The 22,505-nt window shown below is 46.8% G+C and overlaps 3 protein-coding genes across 7 annotated transcripts in view; 1 reads left to right on the forward strand and 2 right to left on the reverse strand.

The window, feature by feature from the left end:
* Positions 1-6,101: 6,101 nt before the first annotated feature.
* NDUFA7 (NADH:ubiquinone oxidoreductase subunit A7) lies at positions 6,102-11,534 on the reverse strand. The gene is made up of 4 exons (XM_080989187.1): positions 11,389-11,534; positions 9,499-9,548; positions 7,965-8,114; positions 6,102-6,334 (listed from the first exon to the last, which is right to left on the reverse strand). The coding sequence occupies exons 1-4, from the start codon at positions 11,437-11,439 to the stop codon at positions 6,238-6,240; spliced, it is 348 nt and encodes a 115-aa protein (XP_080845313.1). The 5' UTR covers positions 11,440-11,534; the 3' UTR covers positions 6,102-6,237.
* A 596-nt stretch (positions 11,535-12,130) lies between these two features.
* RPS28 (ribosomal protein S28) lies at positions 12,131-17,428 on the forward strand. The gene is made up of 3 exons (XM_080989329.1): positions 12,131-12,287; positions 15,227-15,360; positions 17,324-17,428. The coding sequence occupies exons 1-2, from the start codon at positions 12,201-12,203 to the stop codon at positions 15,347-15,349; spliced, it is 210 nt and encodes a 69-aa protein (XP_080845455.1). The 5' UTR covers positions 12,131-12,200; the 3' UTR covers positions 15,350-15,360; positions 17,324-17,428.
* Positions 17,429-20,884: 3,456 nt separating this feature from the next.
* Positions 20,885-22,505, reverse strand: part of KANK3 (KN motif and ankyrin repeat domains 3) — a 34,910-nt gene continuing 33,289 nt past the window's right edge. For 4 of the 5 annotated variants that reach the window (XM_080988791.1, XM_080988787.1, XM_080988790.1 and 1 more), the window contains one exon: positions 20,885-22,457. In XM_080988791.1, the coding sequence (XP_080844917.1) occupies positions 22,429-22,457 (29 nt within the window). In that variant the 3' untranslated portion in view covers positions 20,885-22,428. Of the gene's footprint in view, positions 22,487-22,505 lie in introns of all 5 variants that reach the window. The other variant, XM_080988788.1, reaches the window with a different exon arrangement.

The raw sequence follows: 22,505 nt of genomic DNA on the forward strand, positions 1-22,505 counted from the left end.
GTTCTATGTATTCAATTTTCTATGCTCCATTTTCCGCATTTAATAATAATAATAATAATAATAATAATAATAATAATAAAATAAAAAAAAAAATTTTATTTATATCCCGCTCTCCCCAGCCGAAGCCGGGCTCAGGGCGGCTAACAACAATAAAACAGTACAAAAGTACAGCACAAACAACACTCTAAAATCATTCATTATAAAATTAATTCAAATCAAGCCACTGGCAACCATTGGGCCAGAGCTCCGCAAAGATTGCCGAGGGAGGGAGTCAGGCTGTGCCCTGGCCAAAGGCCTGGTGGAACAGCTCTGTCTTGCAGGCCCTGCAGAAAGATGTCAAGTCCCGCAGGGCCCTGGTCTCTTGTGACAGAGTGTTCCACCAGATCGGAGCCACAGCCAAAAAAGCCCTGGCTCTAGTTGAGGCCAGCCTAACTTCTCTGTGGCCTGGGACCTTCAAGATGTTTTTATTCGAAGACCGTAAGTTTCTCTGTGGGGCATACCAGGAGAGGCGGTCCCGTAGGTACGAGGGTCCTAGGCCGTATAGGGCTTTAAAGGTTAAAACCAGCACCTTAAACCTGATCCTGCACTCCACCGGGAGCCAGTGCAGCTGGTATAGCACCGGGTGAATGTGATCTCGCAGCGAAGACCTCGTAAGGAGTCTCGCTACAGCATTCTGCACCCGCTGGAGTTTCTGGGTCAGTCTCAAGGGCAGCCCCACGTAGAGCGAGTTACAATAATCCAGTCTGGAGGTGACCGTCGCATGGATCGTAGTGGCTAGGTCAGGGCGAGAGAGGTAAGGAGCCAACTGCTTAGCTTGGCGGAGATGGAAAAATGCCGCCTTTGTTATAGCTGCAATCTGCGCCTCCATGGAAAGGGAGGTGTCGAAGATTACACCCAAACTCTTAACGGGTGGTGCAGGCACTAATTGCGCCCCCGCAAGAGATGGGAGTTGCCCCCCCAATCCCATATCGCCCCGTCCCAGCCACAGGACCTCTGTCTTCGAAGGATTTAGCTTCAACCGGCTCCCACGTAACCATCCAGCCACAGCTTCCAAACATCTGGTCAGTGTGTCTGGGGCCGAGTCAGGATGGCCATCCATCAACAGATAGAGTTGGGTGTCATCGGCATACTGATGGCAACCCAGCCCAAAACTCCGAACAAGCTGGGAGAGGGGGCACATAAAGATGTTGAAAAGCATCGGGGAGAGTATCGCACCCTGAGGTACTCCACACACCAAGGAGTGGCGCGATGACAATTCCCCCCCAAGCGCCACCCTCTGTCCCCGACCAGAGAGAAACGAGCGCAGCCATTGAAGGACTGTGCCCTGGATCCCCACGTCGGCAAGGCGGTGGTCCAGAAGTTCGTGATCGACCATGTCGAAAGCTGCTGACAGATCTAGAAGAATCAGCAGCCCCGACCCGCCTCGATCCAGCTGTCTACGAAGATCATCTGTTAGGGCAACCAGAGCCGTCTCGGTCCCATGACCAGCGCGGAAGCCGGACTGGAATGGATCCAGAGCCGATCATTCATAAAATCACTTCACATCATTTTGTTCTCCTAAGCTTTGTATATCAATAAACTGAGAAATTCGTTTAAGACATCTTCTGCACTCTGTTGGTTTAATTTCTGTATTGTGTAAGTTCTGCTCCCTGATCCAACGAGTAGCAACTGATCTTAGCCAAGCCTTGACTGGGATCCAATGAATTTTATTGCACTGGCCAGGGTTAGGGGCGGGCGAGGCTGGCGGGAAGAGAGGGGAGAGGAAACTCCGGCGCTCACGAGAGTGGCAGGCCGCCTACGCCAATCTGGGCGAGTCATTGTGAAAGGAGGTGGGGCGAGTAGAGCTGGGGAAGGCAATCGGTCGCGAAAGGCAGCAGTGGAAAGCGGGGAGAGGTGAGGCGGGGTTTAGTGGAGAGTGGTCACGCCCACTAGGCAGGGCAAGGCAAAGCTGGGAGGAGCCTCTGGCTTGACTTATTTCATTATTATTACGAATATTAATTATAATGAAATACTAATTTGGGGGAATGTATATTATATTATATTATATTATATTATATTATATTATATTATATTATTATATTATTATATTATATTATATTATATTACATTGGGACGCGGGTGGCGCTGTGGGTTAAACCACAGAGCCTAGGGCTTGCTGATCAGAAGGTCGGCGGTTTGAATCCCCAAGACGGGGTGAGCTCTCGTTGCTCGGTCCCTGCTCCTACCAACCTAGCAGTTCAAAAGCAAGTCAAAGTGCAAGTAGATACATAGGTACCGCTCCAGCGGGAAGGTAAACGGCGTTTCCGTGCGCTGCTCTGGTTTGCCAGAAGCGGCTTAGTCCTGCTGGCCACATGACCCGGAAGCTGTACACCATCTCCCTCGGCCAATAAAGTGAGATGAGTGCTGCAACCCCAGAGTCGGCCACGACTGGACCTAATCGTCAGGGGTCCCTTTACCTTTAGCTATTATATTATATTATATTATATTATATTATATTACATTACATATTACTGTATTTTCCTGTGTAGAACATGCCCCCGTGTATAAGACACCCCTATTTTGGGGGACTCAATATTAAGAAAATGGGGGATCCCATTTTCCCCGTCTTATACACGGAAAAGTACGATGTATGTATGTTATTATATTAGATTAGATTAGATTATTATACAGCGTGACTCATAATGAAGTATACAGTTTCAACACACTATAAAAAAGAATATAATATATCTCATGTTACCTGTGACAGAATTGTAGGGGAATGTTTAAAGTAGTTTCGAAACAGTCACAGATGTTCTATGTATGCACCGTTTGTCACACAACACACATCGCAATTGCAAATGCCGTTGCACAACAAACTCCATTTTGCTCAGTTCAAGAACACAAAACGTCTTCTCCACTGCAGACGCAGCCATTTCGCCTGACTAGTCACGTGACACGCGCACTATCACCTCCATCATTTTATGAGTACATCTACCTCACGGTTCGCAGCTGTTTTCCGTGTCGGCGCCTGTCTTACAGGATCTGGAAACTGTATATTTCATTATGAATCACCCTGTATTATATTATTTCGGTGTCCAATCACAGCATTACTATAGGATTTTTCATTTCAATCCATCAAATCTTTATTACGGTAGTAGACCAGCATCAGTAGGGTGGGGTACAGTCATTTCCAATCTGTAAAACGTAAAGCTAAAAAGTATTAAAACACAAAGTACATATAAAAGTCTAAAAGGAGCTAAAAGAAGGGTTTCGGAGCATTAAACAGATGTGGAAGAGCATAAAAGGTTAGTATATAAAAGACTATGGCTCTCAATTTCCAGGGCACTCTGATATGAGTGTTCATTAAATCTAGTGTAACAACAACAACAATTTATTTATACCCCACCATCTGGCTTGGTTTCCCCAGCCACTCAGGGGGGCTCCCAATAGAATATTAAAAACACGATAAATACATCAAACATTAAAAACTTCCCTGAACAGGGCTACCTTCAGATGTCTTCTAAAAGTCAGGTAGTTGTTTACTTCCTTGACATCTGCTGGGAGGGCGTTCCACAGGGCGGGCGCCACCACCAAGAAGGCCCTCTGCCTGGTTCCCGGTTTGTGGCACAGGTCATCATCCGATGAATTGGGAGCGTCATTTATTTCTGTGTTTATATTTAAAGAAATTATGCATTTTAAGAGTATTGCACCTTGATTGTAATATTAAGAATGCACTTAAAATTACTATGCACAACAATGAATAAGTGATTGCAATGCACACAGAGCTAATCAGTACAAATATGTGTGAACAATGCTCTTAAAAACATTTGTTAACCAAGTCTAATATTGCTATCTTTCTTATTGTGATTATTACTTATATTGCGACTAATCCCAGTGGCTTACAAGACTGAGCTCCATTCTGCCTTGGTCAGACGCCACCTGGAATACTGTGTCCAGTTCTGGGCACCACAATTTAAGAAGGATGTTGACCCATGGGAAGAAACCCCTCACCCCCCAGAGAGATGCCGGCTCAGACAGCCCCCTGAGCTTAGACTATGAAGCCTCTGAGGGCGTGCAGAGTGGAAATCCCCCCAGGGGCCCCTCTCTCTCCCGGGCTCACCTGGGGGCCCTGCCCCTGCCAGCCTCTCTGGCCTCTGAGGGCGTACAGAGTGCAAATCTCCCCCGGGGCCCCTCTCCCTCCTGGGGGCCCTGCCCCTGCCAGCCTGTCCGGCCTCTGAGGGCGTGCAGAGTGCAAATCTCCCCCGGGGCCCCTCTCCCTCCTGGGGGCCCTGCCCCTGCCAGCCTCTCCGGCCTCTGAGAGCGTGCAGAGTGCAAATCTCCCCCAGGGCCCCTCTCCCTCCTGGGGGCCCTGCCCCTGCCAGCCTCTCCGGCCTCTGAGAGCGTGCAGAGTGCAGCTGGACGGGCTGCAGGCGCTGGTGTCCCTGGCGGACGAGGAGGGGAAGGGGCCACCCTCAAAAGGCCCTGCGACTCCCGCCAGCCTCCGCCGTGGGCGCCGTCCAGGTTGCTGAGCGGTGGCAGTTGCAGTCTAGTTCCCAGCATGCACTGCCAGCTCCCTCAGGCCAACGGTCAATTCCCAGCATGCCCCAAACTGTGGTTTTGGATTAATTTGAAATTTAACCGTTTTTTCCAGTGTATAACCAAATAAATCAATCCCAAGGTGTCTTTTGTTCGGTTTCACATATTAGCTTTATTGATAAATTACCCTTTATTAGGTTTCATTTCCCTCACTTCCTTCTTCCCAGCATGCTTTGCTGCCCCTTCTTCTCACAAACAAGGATCCTGTTTCCTACAATTGAAATTTACTTGTTTTCCAATGTATAACTAAACAAATTAAACCCAAATTGTCTTTTGTTCACTTATTAGCTTTATGGATAAATTATCCTTTATTAGTTTCATTTCATTTCCATCACATCCAGCATGCTTTGCTACCCCATCTTCTCACAAGTATCCTGTTTCCTATTTTATTTTTCACTAGACATATTTGGATTCTTCCATTTAGACTTGATGGAGGGGCAGCATTTGGGAATCCATGTGAATGATTATAGCAACAAGAGATTCAGATTATGTTTATATGTCAAATCCTTCATAGGGGTGGCAGGTCCCGGTGAAACATAGCTTCATTTGGTGGTATTCACAACCTTTGTTTTGTATTCTCTTTGTATCAGGTCAGTTCTGTTGGAACATCCTATTCATTGTGCAGTCTCTTGAGAATATATTTTATGTTAGGAACCCCTTAAACTAGACTTTGACTTTAGACTTGGTGCATTTTTTTTCTTTTTGGTTATTTTATATATCTTACTGGAATGTTATTTTAACTTTACAATGATGTTTTATATATATATATATATATATATATATATATATATATATAACCAATAGTTGGTCTGAAGCTCAACATCAAAAAAACTAAGATCATGGCCACTGGGCCCATCACCTCTTGGCAAATAGAAGGGGAAGAAATGGAGGCAGTGAGAGATTTTACTTTCTTGGGCTCCATGACCACTGCAGATGGTGACAGCAGTCACGAAATTAAAAGACGCCTGCTTCTTGGGAGAAAAGCAATGACAAACCTAGACAGCATCTTACAAAAGCAGAGGCATCACCTTGCCAACATAGGTCCGTATAGTTAAAGCTATGGTTTTCCCAGCAGTGATGTATGGAAGTGAGAGCTGGACCATAAAGAAGGCTGATCGCCGAAGAATGGATGCTTTTGAATTCTGGTGCTGGAGGAGACTCTTGAGAGTCCCATGGACTGCAAGAAGATCAAACCTCTCCATTCTGAAGGAAATCAGCCCTGAGTGCTCACTGGAAGGACAGATCCTGAAGCTGAGGCTCCAAGACTTTGGCCACCTCAGGAGAAGAGAAGACTCCCTGGAAAAGACCCTGATGTTGGGAAAGATGGAGGGCACAAGGAGAAGGGGATGACAGAGGACGAGATGGTGGGACAGTGTTCTCGAAGCTACAAACATGAGTCTGACCAAACTGCGGGAGGCAGTGGAGGACAGGAGTGTCTGGCATGCTCTGGTCCAGGGGGTCACAAAGAGGCAGACACGACTAAACGACTAAACAACAACAACAAAACTAATAGCAAGAGATTCAGATGATGTTAGGGATTGAGTTTAATCCGTCAGGTACCAATCAGAACAATGTGAATGGTCAGAAATAATGTCCACACACGAAAATATTTCCATGGAGTTTTGCAAAATTGCGTGTTCTCCTCCCCATCTGCCTGGCAGCTCACAAATAAGGCTCATCTTTCGAAAGTTCCCATTTCCGTGGCGCAGGGCCAGGTTTCACGGGCTTTCTTTCCGTTGGTGCAATAGAAGATTCTGAGCTGGAGGGGAAGAGAAACAGAAGATGGTTACATTTCCAAATCCTCAAAGGGTACAAGAATGTAGGGGGACCCCTGAAAAACAACTGAAAAATAAGACTGAAATTTTTTAATTGATTTCATATTAGTTTTGAATACAGAATGTTAAGTTTACTCAATAAGGCTTCCAGCTTTGGTGGAAAGATTAACAACAACGACAACAACAATAAATTTTATTTATACCCCGCCCAATAATAACAATAAATTTTATTTATACCTCACCCTCCCTGGTCAGAGCCAGGCTCAGGGCGGCAAACACCAGTAAAATTACAATAAAAATATAATAGGGGGAAAACAATTTAAAATACAGGTTAAAATGCAATTTAAGCAGAGCAAATATTAGCACTGCTCGATTAAAGGAATACTGAGGCTTTTAAGCCAAGTCCACTCAGAGGGCACATACTATATGGTGTGAAGATCTGAAGAAAAATATTAAAGGTTAGAGCTCTTTCCATTTGGCTCTGAATAATTTGGGTCCAAGATCCCTCAAGGAGCAAATCCCTTATACCCCCTGCCTGGTCACAGGTTGTCAGAGGAGTCACTCTTAATGTTTACTATGAAACTTCCTTCCAGTTGACAGGCCCTCCTAAATGTCTGGTGCTTGCTACACACCTTTTCTTTATTACCGCAGGCATTTTAGTTGACATTTTATTGTATAGTTTTAACTGGTTGTTTTTTGTTTTGTTTTTGTATTAGAACCATACAGTAGAATCGCAGAATTGTACAGTTGGAAGGATCCCCCAAAGGTCATCCAATCCAACCCCCTGCAATGCAGGAATAGCACGTAAACAATTGCAAACCTCTGCTTAAAAACCTCCAAGGAAGGAGAGTCCCAAAATTAGTAACGCCCATTAATTTAAATGATTCTACTCTGTTACTAGGGATGCGGGTGGCGCTGTAGGTTAAACCACAGAGCCTAGGATTTGCCGATCAGAAGGTCGGCGGTTCAAATCCTCACAACGGGGTGAGCTCCCGTTGCTCAGTCCCAGCTCCTGCCAACCTAGCAGTTCGAAAGCACGTCAAAGTGCAAGTAGATTGCACCTTCCGGCGGGAAGGTAAACGGCGTTTCCGTGCGCTGCTCTGGTTCGCCAGAAGCGGCTTAGTCATGCTGGCCACATAACCCAGAAGCTGTACGCCGGCTCCCTTGGCCAATAAAGCGAGATGAGTGCTGCAACCCCAGAGTCGGTCACGACTGGACCTAATGGTCAGGGGTCCCTTTACCTTTACTTACTCTGTTACTGAATGTGGGAAATTTAAAACGTGGTCAAAAACCAACAATTCATGTCTTGCCAGACAGGCACATGATAGGAACTGAAGTCTGCAGAGTTTTCCACCAAAATACTTCATTAAACTGGATACATCCCAGGCTGACCAGAGAGTTTTAATCCATTGACAGCTCAAAATGAAACTAAAGAAGCCATTGGGATGAAGCTGTGCCAGCTGTCTGTCTACAATTTTACCTTGGCTGCGCCAGTCCAGTAGGTGAGTGTTTTCTGTAGGCTCTTGAATCAAATAACAGCCAGGCTTGGCCCCATTTAGTTTCCAAGATTGCTAGGCTGAAGTGGGTGTAGACCAAAAGGAACGCAAAACCTACCTGGCATGCTGCTGCCCTGGAGCCAACCTTTTCTGAGCTGATACAAGCACAATGGGAGGGAAAGTCTCCCGGCGTCCATCACGGGTGCAGTAGTAATTGTTTGCAAATTTATGGCTGGGGCCGACAGGGAGGCGTGGAGGTGGCTGAGTCCTAAAGAACAAGACGTTTAAGAAGGTCAAACAATGGAAGGGGGAAGTCTAACAGGTTTGGTTCATTTATCTGACAAGTCATTAGCAAACAACAGGACTGATCTCCTATAAATCGAAAGGAATCTAAAGGGCTGAGCTCAAATGACATTTCCCCCCCCGTAATATGGCATGATTTTATTTCTTACACAGATATTGAGGCACATGACCACTCAAGCACCATCGGCATATGCAAATATCTGGCTTGTTTTAAGACAATATAGAGCCTTTATTCACAGTAATAATGGAACTCACAGGTGGAGGGTGCGAATCCTCCCACCCAGCCTGGAAGCTCATTGGGTTGTTCACTCACTCTCAGGCTGGCCTACTTCACAGGGTTGCTGTGAGGATAGAATGAGGAGGAAAAACTACCTACATGACCTTGAGCTCCTTGCAGGAAAGGTGAGATATACAGTGGTGCCCCGCAAGACGAATGCCTCGCAAGACGGAAAACCCGCTAGACGAAAGGGTTTTCCGTTTTGGAGGTGCTTCGCAAAACGAATTTCCTATGGGCTTGCTTCGCAAGACGAAAATGTCTTGAGAGTTCCTGCGGGGCTTTTTCCTCCCCCCCCCCCTTTTCCCAAGCCGCTAAGCCGCTTATCAGCTGATCCGCTAAGCTGCTTAACAGCTGATCCGTTAAGCCACTAAGCCGCTTATCAGCTGATCCGCTAAGCCGCTAATCAGCTGATCCGCTAAGCCCGCTAAACCGCTAATAGCGCTAATCCGCTAAACCGCCAATGGGCTTGCTTCGCAAGACGAAAAAACCGCAAGACGAAGAGACTCGCGGAACGGATTCTTTTCGTCTTGCGAGGCACCACTGTAATGTACAAAATAAATATTATTCATCAATAAATTTACTCAATACTCTAAATTTCTTCTCCATTATTTGATTTATATCCCACCCTTCCAAATGAAGGAGCCCTGAACAGCAGTAATAAAACATATTAGTTTTGTGGTTTTTTAAAACCATTATCTCAGGGTTATTGGAAACAGTGTCTTTCAGCCTCAAATGTCTGGGCAAACAGAAACGTTTTAGGATTTCATAGAATCGTAGGGTTGGAGGGGACCTCAAAGGTCATCTCGCCGTCCAGCCCTCTGCAATGGAAGAACCTTTTTGCCCGCTGTAGGGCTCGAACCCATGACTTTGAGATGGAAAGTCTCACGCTCTGCTGACTGAGCTGTCCCAGCTCTGACTTTCTCCTGAAAGTCAATCATATGTGCAATTCAGAACTTGTTTCATTGGGGGAGAGAGGCCTGCGGCTGAGATCTGAACCCAGGGCTTTGGTTCCCTTCCAGGGGAAAAGCAGCGAAGGAACCCCTCCCACACTTGACAACCCCCCCCCCCTTACCTCTTGGCAATCTCTGTGTAACGAAGCTGAAGTTTCGCTTGGAGATCTCGCTGTTAAAAAAAAAAGAGAGACAGACAAAAGACGGGCAAGTCTCAAGTCAAGTGTGCCACCTGGAGGGCAGGAAGCCTGTGTTTTCTTAAAAGCTAAACTGCAACAAGAACTGGCAATCTGAAACCAAGTTAATACAGTGGTACCTCAGATTTCGAACATAATCCGTTCCGGAAGACCGTTTGACTTCCGAAAAGTGTTCCAAAATGGAAGCAATTACTTCTGGGTATCTGGCGTTCGAAAACCAAAACGTTCGGTTTCTGAGATGATGAAAAACCGAGGTACCACTGTAATAGCATTTCAATGAGCAGAAATCATATGACTTGCCCAAAAAATGGAAAGATGCATAAATCCCAGCGAAGGAAGAATGGATACAAAAATTAACGGAATATGCAGAAATGGCGAAACTTACCGCAAGTATAAGAAATCAAGATAACAAGTTTTTTAAATAAAAGAATGGAAATGGTTTATTGAATATTTACAGATGAATTATAAATACAGTAGATAAAAACACTGTCAGGATTATTGTAATAACCTGCAGTTTTATAAGAGTATATATTTAAAGAAGATGAATAAATGAGCAAATTAAATTAATTTGGATATGCAGGAGATACAGTATTAAAAACAAATTTAAGGAACGTCAGAAAGAGGGGGAAGGAAGTCGAGTTTTGAAATGTCAAAATGATTGTAAAATTAGTGAAATATATAAAATTAGTGAAATGTATAAACTTGAAAAGAATGAATGAGTAAATAAATAAATAAACGTATTTCAATGGGCCTGCTTTAGGTTTCATTGCAAGCAAGGCGATGAATGAAAAGTCACAGCCACAACATGCATCTAAAGCATATTTAGAGTATGTGGCTTTGAACTGCAGTTAAAACAACTAAACTTAGTCCCATTTAAAGCACATGATTCTCCCCCCCCCCAACTCCTGGGAACTGTAGTTTTAAGGGTGTTGGGAATTCTAGTTTTGTGGGGGATCCTATTGTTTTGCAGAAGAAGCCATATGCTTTAAATGGAACTAAGTTTGATGAATTCATTGGATTGCCATTTAACTGCCTTTTTAAAAAAATGGGGGGGGGGTCCCCATTTTAATCCAGGAGCAGGACTACAACTCCCATGATCCCTTGCACAGAAAGGGGACAGGGCTAGGCTATCGGATGGGAAACCGTGCAGGGGGGGACTTAAATCCACCAGGCATAATTTCCCACTACCGTTGCCACAGGGATCCTTAGAGCAGGGTTTCCCAAACTTGGATGGCCGGCTGTGTTTTGGACTACAACTCCCACCATCCCTAGCTAGCAAGACCAGTGGTTAGAGATGATGGGAACTGTAGTCCAAAAGCAGCTGGCGACCCAAGCTTGGGAAACACTGCAGTTGTCAACTTGCGGGTCCCCAGATGTTATTGGACTACAACTCCCATCATCCCTGAGCTCTGGCCTTGCTAGCTAAGGGTGATGGGAGTTGTAGTTCAGCAACATCTGGGGACCCACAGGTCGAGAAAGGCTGCTTTAGAGCAGGCATAGGCAAACCTGGCCCTCCAGATGTTTTTGGGACTACAACTCCCATGATCCCTAGCTATCAGGACCAGTGGTCAGGGATGATGGGACTTGTAGTCCCAAACATCTGGAGGGCTGGAGTTTGCCTATGCCTGCGTTAGGCAGTGTTCCCCAACCTTGGGTCTCCAGCTGTTTTTGGACTACAACTCCCATCATCCCTCGCTAGCAAGACCAGTGGTCAGGGATGATGGGAGTTGTAGTCCAATAACATCTGGGGACCCAAGGTTGGGGAACACTGCGTTAGAGTCTGCCTGCCGGTTCCCAGCCCGGTTCGGTTCTTACCCCGGCCGCAAAGTTGCGGATCTTCTGGATGAGGCGGGTGGCCGACGCCATTTTGGCCTGTGTTGTCAAGGGCACGGGAGCCGCGGTGCACCTCGGGAAAACGACGATTCGGAAAGTCTCTTCGGGGCTTCCGTAGTTATGTGTAGTGCCGCGTGGCACGCCGGGAGGAAGGGAGTCCCTTGCGGCAGGAAGAAGGTCGCGCAGTGCACCCTGGGAGTGGTAAGGGAAACGCTGTGAGGAGAGGCCTGCTTTCTCTCTCTTTCTCCCTTCCTCTTTCTTTCCATTAAGTCTAAATGGAAGAATCCAAATCCGTCTAGAGAAAAATAAAGTTATAGGAAACAGGACACTGTACTTTTTTGTGTGAGAAGGGTGTAGCAAAGCATGCTGGGAAGAAGGACGTGAGGGACCGAGTGTGTATTTGTGGAAATAAATGAAACCCAATAGAGGATAATTTATTAATAAAGTTAAGAAGTGAACTCTAACCAAAGACAACGTGTGATTTATTGATTGATACGTTGAGAAACGAGTAAATTTCACATTCAACAGAAACCTCTCAGCGCGGGGCATGCCGGGAAGCGACTGTTGCCCTGACGGAGCTCGCTGTGCATGCTGGGAAGCAGCTCCCACTTTGGACTACAACTCCCGCCATCCACGAGCGCTGACAGCGTCGGCGGAGGCTGTCGGGAGTTGAAGTCTTTACGTCACACCTCCCTTCCCGGAGCTGGTAGGCGTGGCCTCTCCCCCCTCCGAGGGTATATAAAGGCCCGGCCCCGGCCACGTGACCCTTTCCGCCCGCTGCCTTCGCCTCCGCCATGGACACGAGCCGCGTGCAGCCCATCAAGCTGGCCCGAGTCACCAAAGTGCTGGGCCGGACAGGCTCGCAGGGGCAGTGCACCCAGGTAAGCCCGGGAGAGAGGTGGGGGTGGACAAGGCCTCCCCCCATCCTGCTCCTCCACTTCCGGGGGGGGGGAGTTTGCACTCTGCACGCCCTCAGAGGCTAACCACCCCCTTCCTCCTCTTCTCGTCTCAGTGCCTGAGTCTGGGCCTCTTCAAGGCGAAGGAGGGGGCTCGGCGACGCCACCAGAGGGTTGTGTGATAGGAATTTTATGGTTTTAGATATATGGCAACGTTCATAACCACACGTACATGGATCAGCACAGGAAGGCCAACCTGGAACCATTTTGATTCCTAAACTGAGCAAATGTTTCTCTGCATGGTAAAAATGGAAAAGCCTCCCCATTGTCTCTTCCTTCACAAATCCTGTCTTAATCTGTGTTTGAATAAGGGTGTGAGCCTTATCATTACAAAAGACTGCCAAGGCTCCCCAAGAAATCCAATCAAGTAACCTGCCAGGCAGGAAATAAACAAAGCGACAGGAGAAAACAACATGCAAATGTTCTGTTTTAGACCGCCTTATCTGAGGGGTGGTCTTAGGTTACACCCCTTCTGTGATGAATGCATAATGTTTCTGGGGGTGGTCTTGATCTAGAGGAGGGGAATTTCAAAAGTCTTTATAAGCCCTTGCACAGCATTTTGGGGGGTCCTCTTCCTCTCCTTCGGGTGAGGGGAGCACCCTGTTGCAACAGATCAATAAAGATCAAGCTTACGAGCTGCTTTGCTTCTCAATATTCTCTGGTTGGCCTCTGTTATTTTCTCCTACCAATAGGGAACCTATGTAAGGACTCTATATGGGCTCTTGGATACCCCATAAGGGAAAAGGGCAATTTTTGTTTACAACAGTTGGACTAGATGATCCTCGGGGGGGGGGGACTTGCACTCTGCACTCCCTCAGAGGCTAACCACCCCCTTCTTCCTCCTCTCGTCTCGATGCCTGAGTCTGGGCCTCTTCAAGGCGAAGGAGGGGCCTCGGCGACGCCACCAGAGGGTTGGACTAGATGATCCTCGGGGGGGGGTTGCACTCTGCACGCCCTCAGAGGCTAACCACCCCCTTCCTCCTCCTCTCGTCTCGGTTCCTGAGTCTGGGCCTCTTCAAGATGAAGGAGGCACGCCACCAGAGGGTTGGACTAGATGATCCTCGGGGGGGGGGACTTGCACTCTGCACGCCCTCAGAGGCTAACCACCCCCTTCCTTCTCCTCTTGTCTCGGTGCCTGAGTCTGGGCCTCTTCAAGGCAACTCTACCAGACACACAGACACACACACTACCTCGCCATCAAATTTCTTGGGTCAGGGCATCAGAAAAGTTTGGTGGTTCGAGCTCACTCAGGGGGTTGGACTAGATGATCCTTGGGGGGATTTGCACTCTGCACGCCCTCAGAGGCTAACCACCCCTTCCTCCTCTCGTCTCGTGCCTGAGTCTGGGCCTCTTCAAGGCGAAGGAGGGGCCTTGGCGACGCCACCAGAGGCTTGGACTAGATGATCCTCCACTTCCGGGGGGATTTGCACTCTGCACGCCCTCAGAGGCTAATCACCCCCTTCCTCCTCCTCTCAGTTCCTTAGTCTGGGCCTGTTCAAGGCGAAGGAGGGGCCTCGGCGACGCCGCCAGACACACAAACACACTACCTCGCCATCAAATTTCGTGGGTCAGGACGTCTGAAAAGTTTGGTGGTTCGAACTCACTCAGGGGGTTGGACTAGATGATCCTCGGGGGGGGGGATTTGCACTCTGCACGCCCTCAGAGGCTAACCACCCCCTTCCTCCTCCTCTCGTCTCGGTGCCTGAGTCTGGGCCTCTTCAAGGCAACTCTACCAGACACACAGACACACACACTACCTCGCCATCAAATTTCGTGGGTCAGGGCATCAGAAAAGTTTGGTGGTTCGAGCTCACTCAGGGGGTTGGACTAGATGATCCTCACGGGGGGGATTTGCACTCTGCACACTCTCAGAGGTTAAGCACCCCCTTCCTTCTCGTCTCGTGCCTGAGTCTGGGCCTCTTTAAGGCGAAGGAGGAGCCTCGGCGACGCCATCAGAGGGTTGGACTAGATGATCCTTGGGGGGTCCCTTCCCGCTCTTCAACTCTTGGGGTAGAAGTATTTCGTAAAAGGGTTCCAGGAACGAAACCCTTGGAAGAACCTTACTCCATTTGCAAAGTTTAAATGCAGTTGCGCGGGGGGGTGCAAACCTCAAAGCGCTCCCCTGTAAAGTGCAATCGAGAAAAAAGTCTGCATCCCTATTTAAAATACTACTAATAATAAATTATTATTTCTATCCCACCCATCTGGCTGGGTTTCCCCAGAAACTCTGGATGGCTCCCAATAGAGTATTAAAAACATGATAAGACATCAAACATTAAAAGCTTCCCTAAACCCATTAATGCCACCTTGATTTTCCTAGAAGCATCTGGGTAGGTTTGTAAACCTCCCTGTGAGTGATTATTATTATTTATTAAATGTGTGTATACTGCCATTCATCTGTAGATCTCAAGACAGTTCACAACATAAAAATAAATGAACAAAAGCAAACCATAACACCCCCCTTCAAATGTGAGTCGTCGTTACGAAAATAGGTTGCCCTCACTTGCAGAATGGTTAGTGTAGTGCCCGCACATACTAAACAGCTCCTAACACCTTGATCCTTGGATGAAGTGCAGTGTATAATTTAAAATAAATAATGACGATTAAGCAGTATAAAAATGCAATGAACTTAGCAACACTAGGATCTTTTGCAGGTGACATTCACGAAGGGCTGGGTAGCTCTCTAATGTAGTCCTGCAATAGAAAGGAAAATGTATTCTGTGCGCGCTCAGGGGAACCCTGCCGTAAATATTTGAAGCCTTGCTTTCAAAACAGGTTCAGTTTTTGGTTGCCTGTTGTTGCAACCCAGCTCTTCTGCCTTGGTTCCATTTCATCCTGCTAATGCCTCACTGTCTCCTTCGTAGGTCCGTGTGGAATTCATGGATGACACCAGCCGTTCGATTATCCGCAACGTGAAAGGCCCAGTCCGGGAAGGGGATGTCCTCACGCTGTTGGAGTCTGAACGCGAAGCCCGGCGGTTGCGCTGAGCTGTAGCCAAGTGAGTCTTCTTCTAATTACCCATCCCTTTTCGAGCAGAGCGCAGTTCAGCCTTGCTCAACCCTGACATCTTCCAGATTATCGTTTAATCTGTGTTTGAAAAAAGCAGTGCACGAAATACAATAAAAGCAGCTGAAGGCAATACTGGTGGGAGCGAAAGCAGCAGATACATGTAAAATCCACGGGGAGGACAGGAGGAGAATGTTGCATTGTGCAAGGAGAAATTAATAATAATTTATTATTTATACCCCGCCCATTTGGCTGGGTTTCCCCAGCCACTCTGAGTCGCTTTCAACAGAACATTAAAAACAGAATAAAACTTCAAACATTAAAAACTTCCCTAAACAGGGCTGCCTTCAGATGTCTTCTAAAAGTCAGGTAGTTGTTTCTTCCCTTGACATCTGATGGGAGAGTGTTCCACAGGGCGGGCGCCACCACCTAGAAGGCCATCTGCCTGGTTCCCTGTAACCTCACTTCTTGCAGTGAGGGAACCGCCAGAAGGCCCTCAGAGCTGGACCTCAGTGTTTGTGTTGATGCCTCTTTGACTACAACCCGGTGGTTGCATCCATCTGATTTGCACTGGGATTAGAGCCACTGAAATTAAGGAGTCTCTGAGTAGGAGTAACATTGGATAGAATCCACTATTGGAGAGACCTATTCACCCAGCTGGAAAAAGCCCTTGGGAACAAAAATGTCTACTCTCTGTTCTCCAGAGAGTAGACACCTGCCATATCTCAACAGGAATGCTATTTCATAGAAAGGGCCGCCAAATTAAAAGCCTTGCTCCGAGTTAGCGTGGAGTGGGCCTCAGATCTTTGGAACTTGCAGGAAAAGGATGCTTTTAAAATCCCAACTCCCATACTCTGGTCCATTGAACCCATCATCAATTACAGGTGCTAACATTCTAGTTTCAGTCTGCTTTCCTGGCCAGGATTTCGGCAGGTCTCCCCTTTCTATCCACCTAGCCTTAAACAAAGCCTTTTTAAGAATCCTTCTGGGGCATCCTCATGCCTGCAGTTGTCTGATCAATAGTTGGTGGTCCATAGGCATGCTGAATGATTGAAACTGGGGTGTTGCTTCTCTTCACTTGGGATGAGTTTAAACGACCTAGCAGCTGGCTTTGAATTGTTGCAGTTCACTAGAAAATATTCCCCGGGCGTAAGGAAAAACCTTTGCGTTCAAACTTGCTCAGAGCCTCAGTTGCCCCCCAAATGGAAAACCTTGCAGGATATGCCACTTTTGTTTTGGAGTAAAAATAATAACTCGTAAATTGTGTTTTGTCAAAGGCTTGGAGGACCCAGTGCTGTTTGATGGAATTTTACCTTATCTGCAACCAATACAGACACACAGGACTACCTCTCCACAATACAGAGTGAAAATTGGTTTTCCTAATGGTTTTGAAGGAATTCAGCAACATAATAATATCATTGGAAGATCACGGGGTGGTTCACAACATAAAAATACAAAATAGGAGCACAAAATACATAATAAAACAAAAACAAACCAATAACACTCCCCCCCCCCCCAGCACATTTAAAAGGCCATAGAAGCTTCCTATTCTATTGGATGTACTGTGCTGCTTTTGTAATTCATTATTTTTATTACATTGTTTTGTTTGACTTTATTTATATTTTATTGTCGATAAATTATTTTATTTTGCAACGCACACAACACTAAAAAGGGGGGGGGGCTTAAACAGAAAGTACAAAAACAAATACAAAACAAATAATGAACTTCTAACCACCTTTCAGAAAAAGGAAAAAAATGACTGACTTGACTTTAAATGTGCTCGGAATTCCAATTCCTGTTCACCCCAGCCACCAGTTGGGGGAGTCCAGCCCCACTTGCAAGTCCAGATTGTGCAGTGCTGATCATTCCCCTAATCTTTCTGGCGCTCTGAAATTCAGCTGCCTTTCGATAGGGTTGAGGCATGCAACTAAATCCCGGTTTGTTTTGTTTTCTAGGTTGGGTCAAAACTCCCATGCGATGTGTTTATACAAGCCTGGTTGAAGAGTGATGAGTTACCCTCGGTCCTTCCAATAAACTTCCTTTGCCCTCCACCACTTAAACTTGTGTGCAGTGTTTTTAAATTACCATAGCAAAATATTTCGTAATGGTCGAAATAGTTGTATGGTGTTATGGGTACATACGCAGCCCTTTCTCCCTGCCTGCCCCATTTAAGCCCAATCCCTATTCTTTAGGTAAAGGGACCCCTGACCATTAGGTCCAGTCGTGGCCAACTCTGGGGTTGCGGTGCTCATCTCGCTTTATTGGCCGAGGGAGCCGGCAGGACTAAGCCGCTTCTGGCGAACCAGAGCAGCGCACGGAAACGCCGTTTACCTTCCCGCTGGAGCGGTACCTATTTATCTGCTTGCACTTTGACGTGCTTTTGAACTGCTAGGTTGGCAGGAGCAGGGACCGAGCAACGGGAGCTCACCCCGTCACGGGGATTCGAACCGCCAACCTTCTGATCGGCAAGTCCTAAGGCTCTGGTTTAACCCACAGCACCACCCGCATCCCTTATCCTTATTCATTACTGCAGTTATATCCGAGGGGCAGGTGGGGCTTGTCCACTGGGAAGGTAGCCCATCTAGGAGAAGGAAAACTCTGATCCTAAATTGGCTGCCTTGTGGGATATTTTTTCGGGAGAAGAAAAGGCAGTGCACCCTATACTGGAGACAAGCGAGTCCCACAGATGGTTGGGTGGCCCCTTCTGGCAACTCCTGCATCGAAGCCAGCGCCAAACGTCTTGCTCTGCTTTCCTCTGGACTGTATCAGCAAGGCCACGAGGGGGGTCTTGTTGTCTCGGGACCTCCAGACACGCTGCCCGGGCTTGTGCCCGGGGGGTGTGTGTGTCACATCGGTGCTGCTCATACAGTGGTTTCACCCCCGGAGGCACACTCCATTATCTCAAGGTGGCGTAGGAGCCTGCAAGCTATCTTCAGCCCTCCCCATTTTCTTTGCACACACCGTCCCCACTCTTAGGTCACCTCTATGCCATACATTTAAAGCATGCGGCTTCACACAAAGAACTCTGAGAACTAGCGCCTCCTCTTTGCAGAGCTACAATTTCCAACACCACAGTTCCCAAAGTTTCTTGTGGGATGGATCAAATCTATACTTCCAGGTGCCATAAGAAAGCTGCAGCGATAGCTCAGGATCGTGCACACCCTGGAAATGATCTCTCTCAGCTTCTGCCTTCTGGAAGAAGGTACAGGGTTATAAAGACTAGGACTAGCCGCCTGAGAAACAGTTTCTATCCAAATGCGATTTTGGTTTTAAACACAGTGTAAGGAGTTCTGATTTTTCAATATAGTTTTGCAAGTATCCTTTAAACACCTTCCAGTCCTTGTCTACTTGCAAAACTATATTGAATCAGAACTCCTTTTAGAATAAACAAGTTCCGTTATAAATACTGAAATACTAAATAAGATGGATAACAATGTGTAACAGAAAAAGAAGCAGGAAAATGGTTTAAAGGTGTGATAGAAAGTAATAGAAGTGGAAAGAAATTGCAATTGAGTAGATTTGAAGTTTAGCACAAGGGTGGGGTGAGGGGTAAGGGATGGTGGTGGAAAAAAGTATCTGGGATTGAGTGTGGGTATTAATGCTGAATTATTTTAATAACAAAAATTATTTTTTTAAAAAAATTAAACAGTGTAAGGAGTCTCTATAGGAGTATATTGTATTTAAAAATGGGGTATCAGAGTTTTTAGGGGCTAACCAGGTTGGGATAGCAGGCTTGTTGGTTTTTGAATGTCTCATGTAGATTTGATTATGGTGTGGGTGTGCCTGTATCCTCTGATTTATTCATGTATCTTTGCTGGTTACTGCAACAGCTTGAATCCACTTCCTTGGCGCCTGATGTATTATTCAAAGGTCCCAGTTTCAGGACTGGGGCAGACCTGTGCCTGAAGCCCTGCCCAGCTATTCCCAATTGGAGTCTACACACGGAGGCATGGTTGCAGCTTTCCAGGCCTCTCTATCTTTTCAAGGTCATGCTCCATTCCTAACCGCTTTTGCCTGTCTAGAATGTGCCATTGGAAACCTCTGCCCACCATGGGACTTGTGGCCTCTGGAAGGTTGCCCATGAGGAAATGCAGTCCTCGGGATCAACAAGTTTCTCTGCCTCATGCAGATGACATGGATATAGATTGGACAGTGGCCTGACTCTGTGTAGACACCACACATCTGAAGCCCATGTCTCCCCCACCCACCCACCCACCCACCCAATAGCAATAATATTGAGAACTGCGGTTCCTAGACAGCATCTTAAAAAGCAGAGACGTCACCTTGCCAACAAAGGTCCGTATAGTAAAACCTATGGTTTCCCCAGTAGTGATGTATGGAAGTGAGAGCTGGACCACAAAGAAGGCTGATCGCCAAAGAATGGATGCTTTTGAATTCTGGTGCTGGAGGAGACTCTTGAGAGTCCCATGGACTGCAAGAAGACCAAACCTATCCATTCTGAAGGAAATCAGCCCTGAGTGCTCACTGGAAAGACAGATCCTGAAGCTGATGCTCCAAGATTTTGGCCACCTCAGGAGAAGAGAAGACTCCCTGGAAAAGACCCTGATGTTGGGAAAGAGGGAGGGCACAAGGAGAAGGGGATGACAGAGGATGAGATGGTGGGACAGTGTTCTCGAAGCTACCAGCATGAGTTTGACCAAACCGCGGGAGGCAGTGGAAGACAGGAGTGCCTGGCGTGCTCTGGTCCAGGGGGTCACGAAGAGGCGGACACGACTAAACAACAAGAAGTTCCTATAATTCCCAGCCCTAATGTTCACAGGAGTCTTTGGTAGAAGTCATCTGCATTAAATAGATGGGGTGTGTAAACAGATTCTCTGTACAACAGTTTTTGTGTGTGTGCTTAGACTGATGTCAAGGCATCGGGGCCTGGGAAGATTTTCCCAAGCTGCTCTGTTATTCAAATGCTGTAAAGTTCTGTTACTGATCCCTTTTACTTCCCCAACGGGGAATGGGGTGGGGAGTGGATGCATCTCAGCTGCTTAGCTAGGAACTTCGTGGAGAGAGGCTGGTGCATTTTTCGTATAAGGTCAGGCTGCATATTTGAAACCGGCATTGCGGCATGTAAGGTGGGCAATGGTGTTTCTGGGTTGAACGGCTGTAGCTCAGATGTAAGAGCATCTGTTTTGCATGCAGAAGGTTTCAGGGTCCATTCCTGGCATCTCAGAGTTGGTAGGGGTCCCTGAGGGTCATCCAGTCCAACCCCCTGCAATGAAGGAATCTCAACTAGATCATACATTACAGATGACTATCCAACGTAAACACACTCAGTTCCCTCAACTGTTCCTCATACGGCTTGGTTTCCAGACCCTTGGTCGTGTTGACAGAGAAACAACTGGGGAGGCTGGTTGGTGCAATTCCCAGGGTGAAAATCTTTAATAAAGACTTTATTAACAGTAAAAGAGCTTAACTATTCCTGCACTATGCCGTCAAAATTCTACAACTTTCCCCTCCTTTTTTTTTCAAACCCTGCCTGCTGGAATTGCAAAGGACAAGTGTTGTGGGTTAGTGGCTCTTTATTCTGGTGAATAACATCGGAAGACATTATTTAAAAAAGGAGCTTTGCATATGAAACGATGCGCTGGATCTTTGGAGTGGCTCTTTAAAAAAGAAAAACCAGCAGTCTGGAGCAAAGAAAGATTAGATCACTTCTGATTTAGAGAACCTCCGTCCTTCACAGAGGAAACAGTCTGTTGCTAAAAGCAGGTAGGTATGCTGGATAAGAAAAGTGCCTTCGGGCATAGGATGTTTCGACCGCTCTAAAAATCCGTTGCTCTTGAGAAACAGGCACGATGGCAAGAAGGGTTCTTAAGCTAGCTTGGCCTTCGAAAACTGGGCGCTCTTCCAATATTTTGCTCTACAAGTCCCATCATCCATAATCATGGCCAGGCTGATGGAGTCCGAACAACAGCAAGAGGACACCGGGTTGGGGAATTGAAGTTGAGTCATCTATATATTTTGGAAAGTGGGTTGTCTGTCGGTCCTCTTTAGGGTTCCCTGCCTCTTGAGATACTGTCACCAGCCTTGGCATGACAGATCCTGAGGTTTGAGCAGCAGCCATCGAAGGTGCCATTTTGATTCTAGGTGGCGGACCGAAATCTGACTTCAGCGCCACTTCAACTGTTTCTTCTTTGTTTTTGCATAGCTTCGGCCGCCTCATGAGCTGAGGATGGCAGCCTTTGTCGACGTTCGGACACCAGACACCATTTTAAACCAAGGTGGTGGACAAAAACGTGGCTTTGGCGTAACAGGTTCAAACTCACAAATTACACTAAAAAACACAATATTCTGGGGGTTCTTCACATTCCCGGGCAATGCCAGGTCCCGTATATATCAATTATTTTGCAGGAAGTGGCATATAAACCCCCTTCCTCACAGAAAACAGGCAACAACAATAAGTATGGATCGAACTGCCCCCCCCCCCAGTCTAAAGTAATGATGAAACAGGTTGACCTTCTTTTTCTTCTTTGGCGATCCCTCGTAGCTGAGTAAGATTGTCTTCCATAAACACAGTTTTAACAATGAGTCCGTAAGTGACTGTGGAGGCCAATTGTGGATCCACACATCATTCCACAGTGGGGACATTGGCTTCCGGGCAGGAGTTGGTCATGGTTTGGATTTGCCAAGCGTGCCTTCCTCCTAGCACATTTCGCCCTTGCGTCCTGAGTTCGAGTGTCTTCAAAGCCCATGACACCTTTGGTAAAGGCTGTTCTCCAACTGGAGCGCTCGCAGGCCAGTGTTTACCAGTTGCTGGTGCTTATACTACATTTTTAAAGATTGCCTTGAGAGAGTCTTTAAACCTCTTTTGTTGACCACCAGCATTATGCTTTCCATTTTTAACTTCGGGAGGACTAGGGCCCCACCCAGGGGAAGGACTGGCAGATTCCTCCACAGCTGTGGATTCTTAACTCCTGCGGCTCCTTCCATGTGGAAAACAAAGGCTGGACAGCCCCAAAGCAAGACTGTTTAAAAAAAAAAGTGATGGGAAGGGCAGTGTTTCTTTGGTTTTTTTGGGTCAGTGAATTACGCCAAAGGTAGCATGTCACTGCTGGGAATGTTCCTGTCCCTGTCCTGTAGAAATATAATCAAATCAAATCAATCTGTATGCAGAAAAAAACA

The sequence above is a fragment of the Podarcis pityusensis genome, assembly GCF_964106645.2.
Source record: "Podarcis pityusensis genome assembly, chromosome: 18".
NCBI classification, from domain to species: domain Eukaryota; kingdom Metazoa; phylum Chordata; class Lepidosauria; order Squamata; family Lacertidae; genus Podarcis; species Podarcis pityusensis.

Coding starts and splice junctions, on each gene's coding strand:
- NDUFA7 (XM_080989187.1), bottom strand. CDS start 11,439: ATGGCGTCGGCCACCCGCCTCATCCAGAAGATCCGCAACTTTGCGGCC. Junction 9,549..11,388: donor TCCGCAACTTTGCGGCCGGG/GTAAGAACCGAA, acceptor TTTTTTTAACAG/CGAGATCTCCAAGCGAAACT. Junction 8,115..9,498: donor TACACAGAGATTGCCAAGAG/GTAAGGGGGGGG, acceptor CTTGTTCTTTAG/GACTCAGCCACCTCCACGCC.
- RPS28 (XM_080989329.1), top strand. CDS start 12,201: ATGGACACGAGCCGCGTGCAGCCCATCAAGCTGGCCCGAGTCACCAAA. Junction 12,288..15,226: donor CGCAGGGGCAGTGCACCCAG/GTAAGCCCGGGA, acceptor TCTCCTTCGTAG/GTCCGTGTGGAATTCATGGA.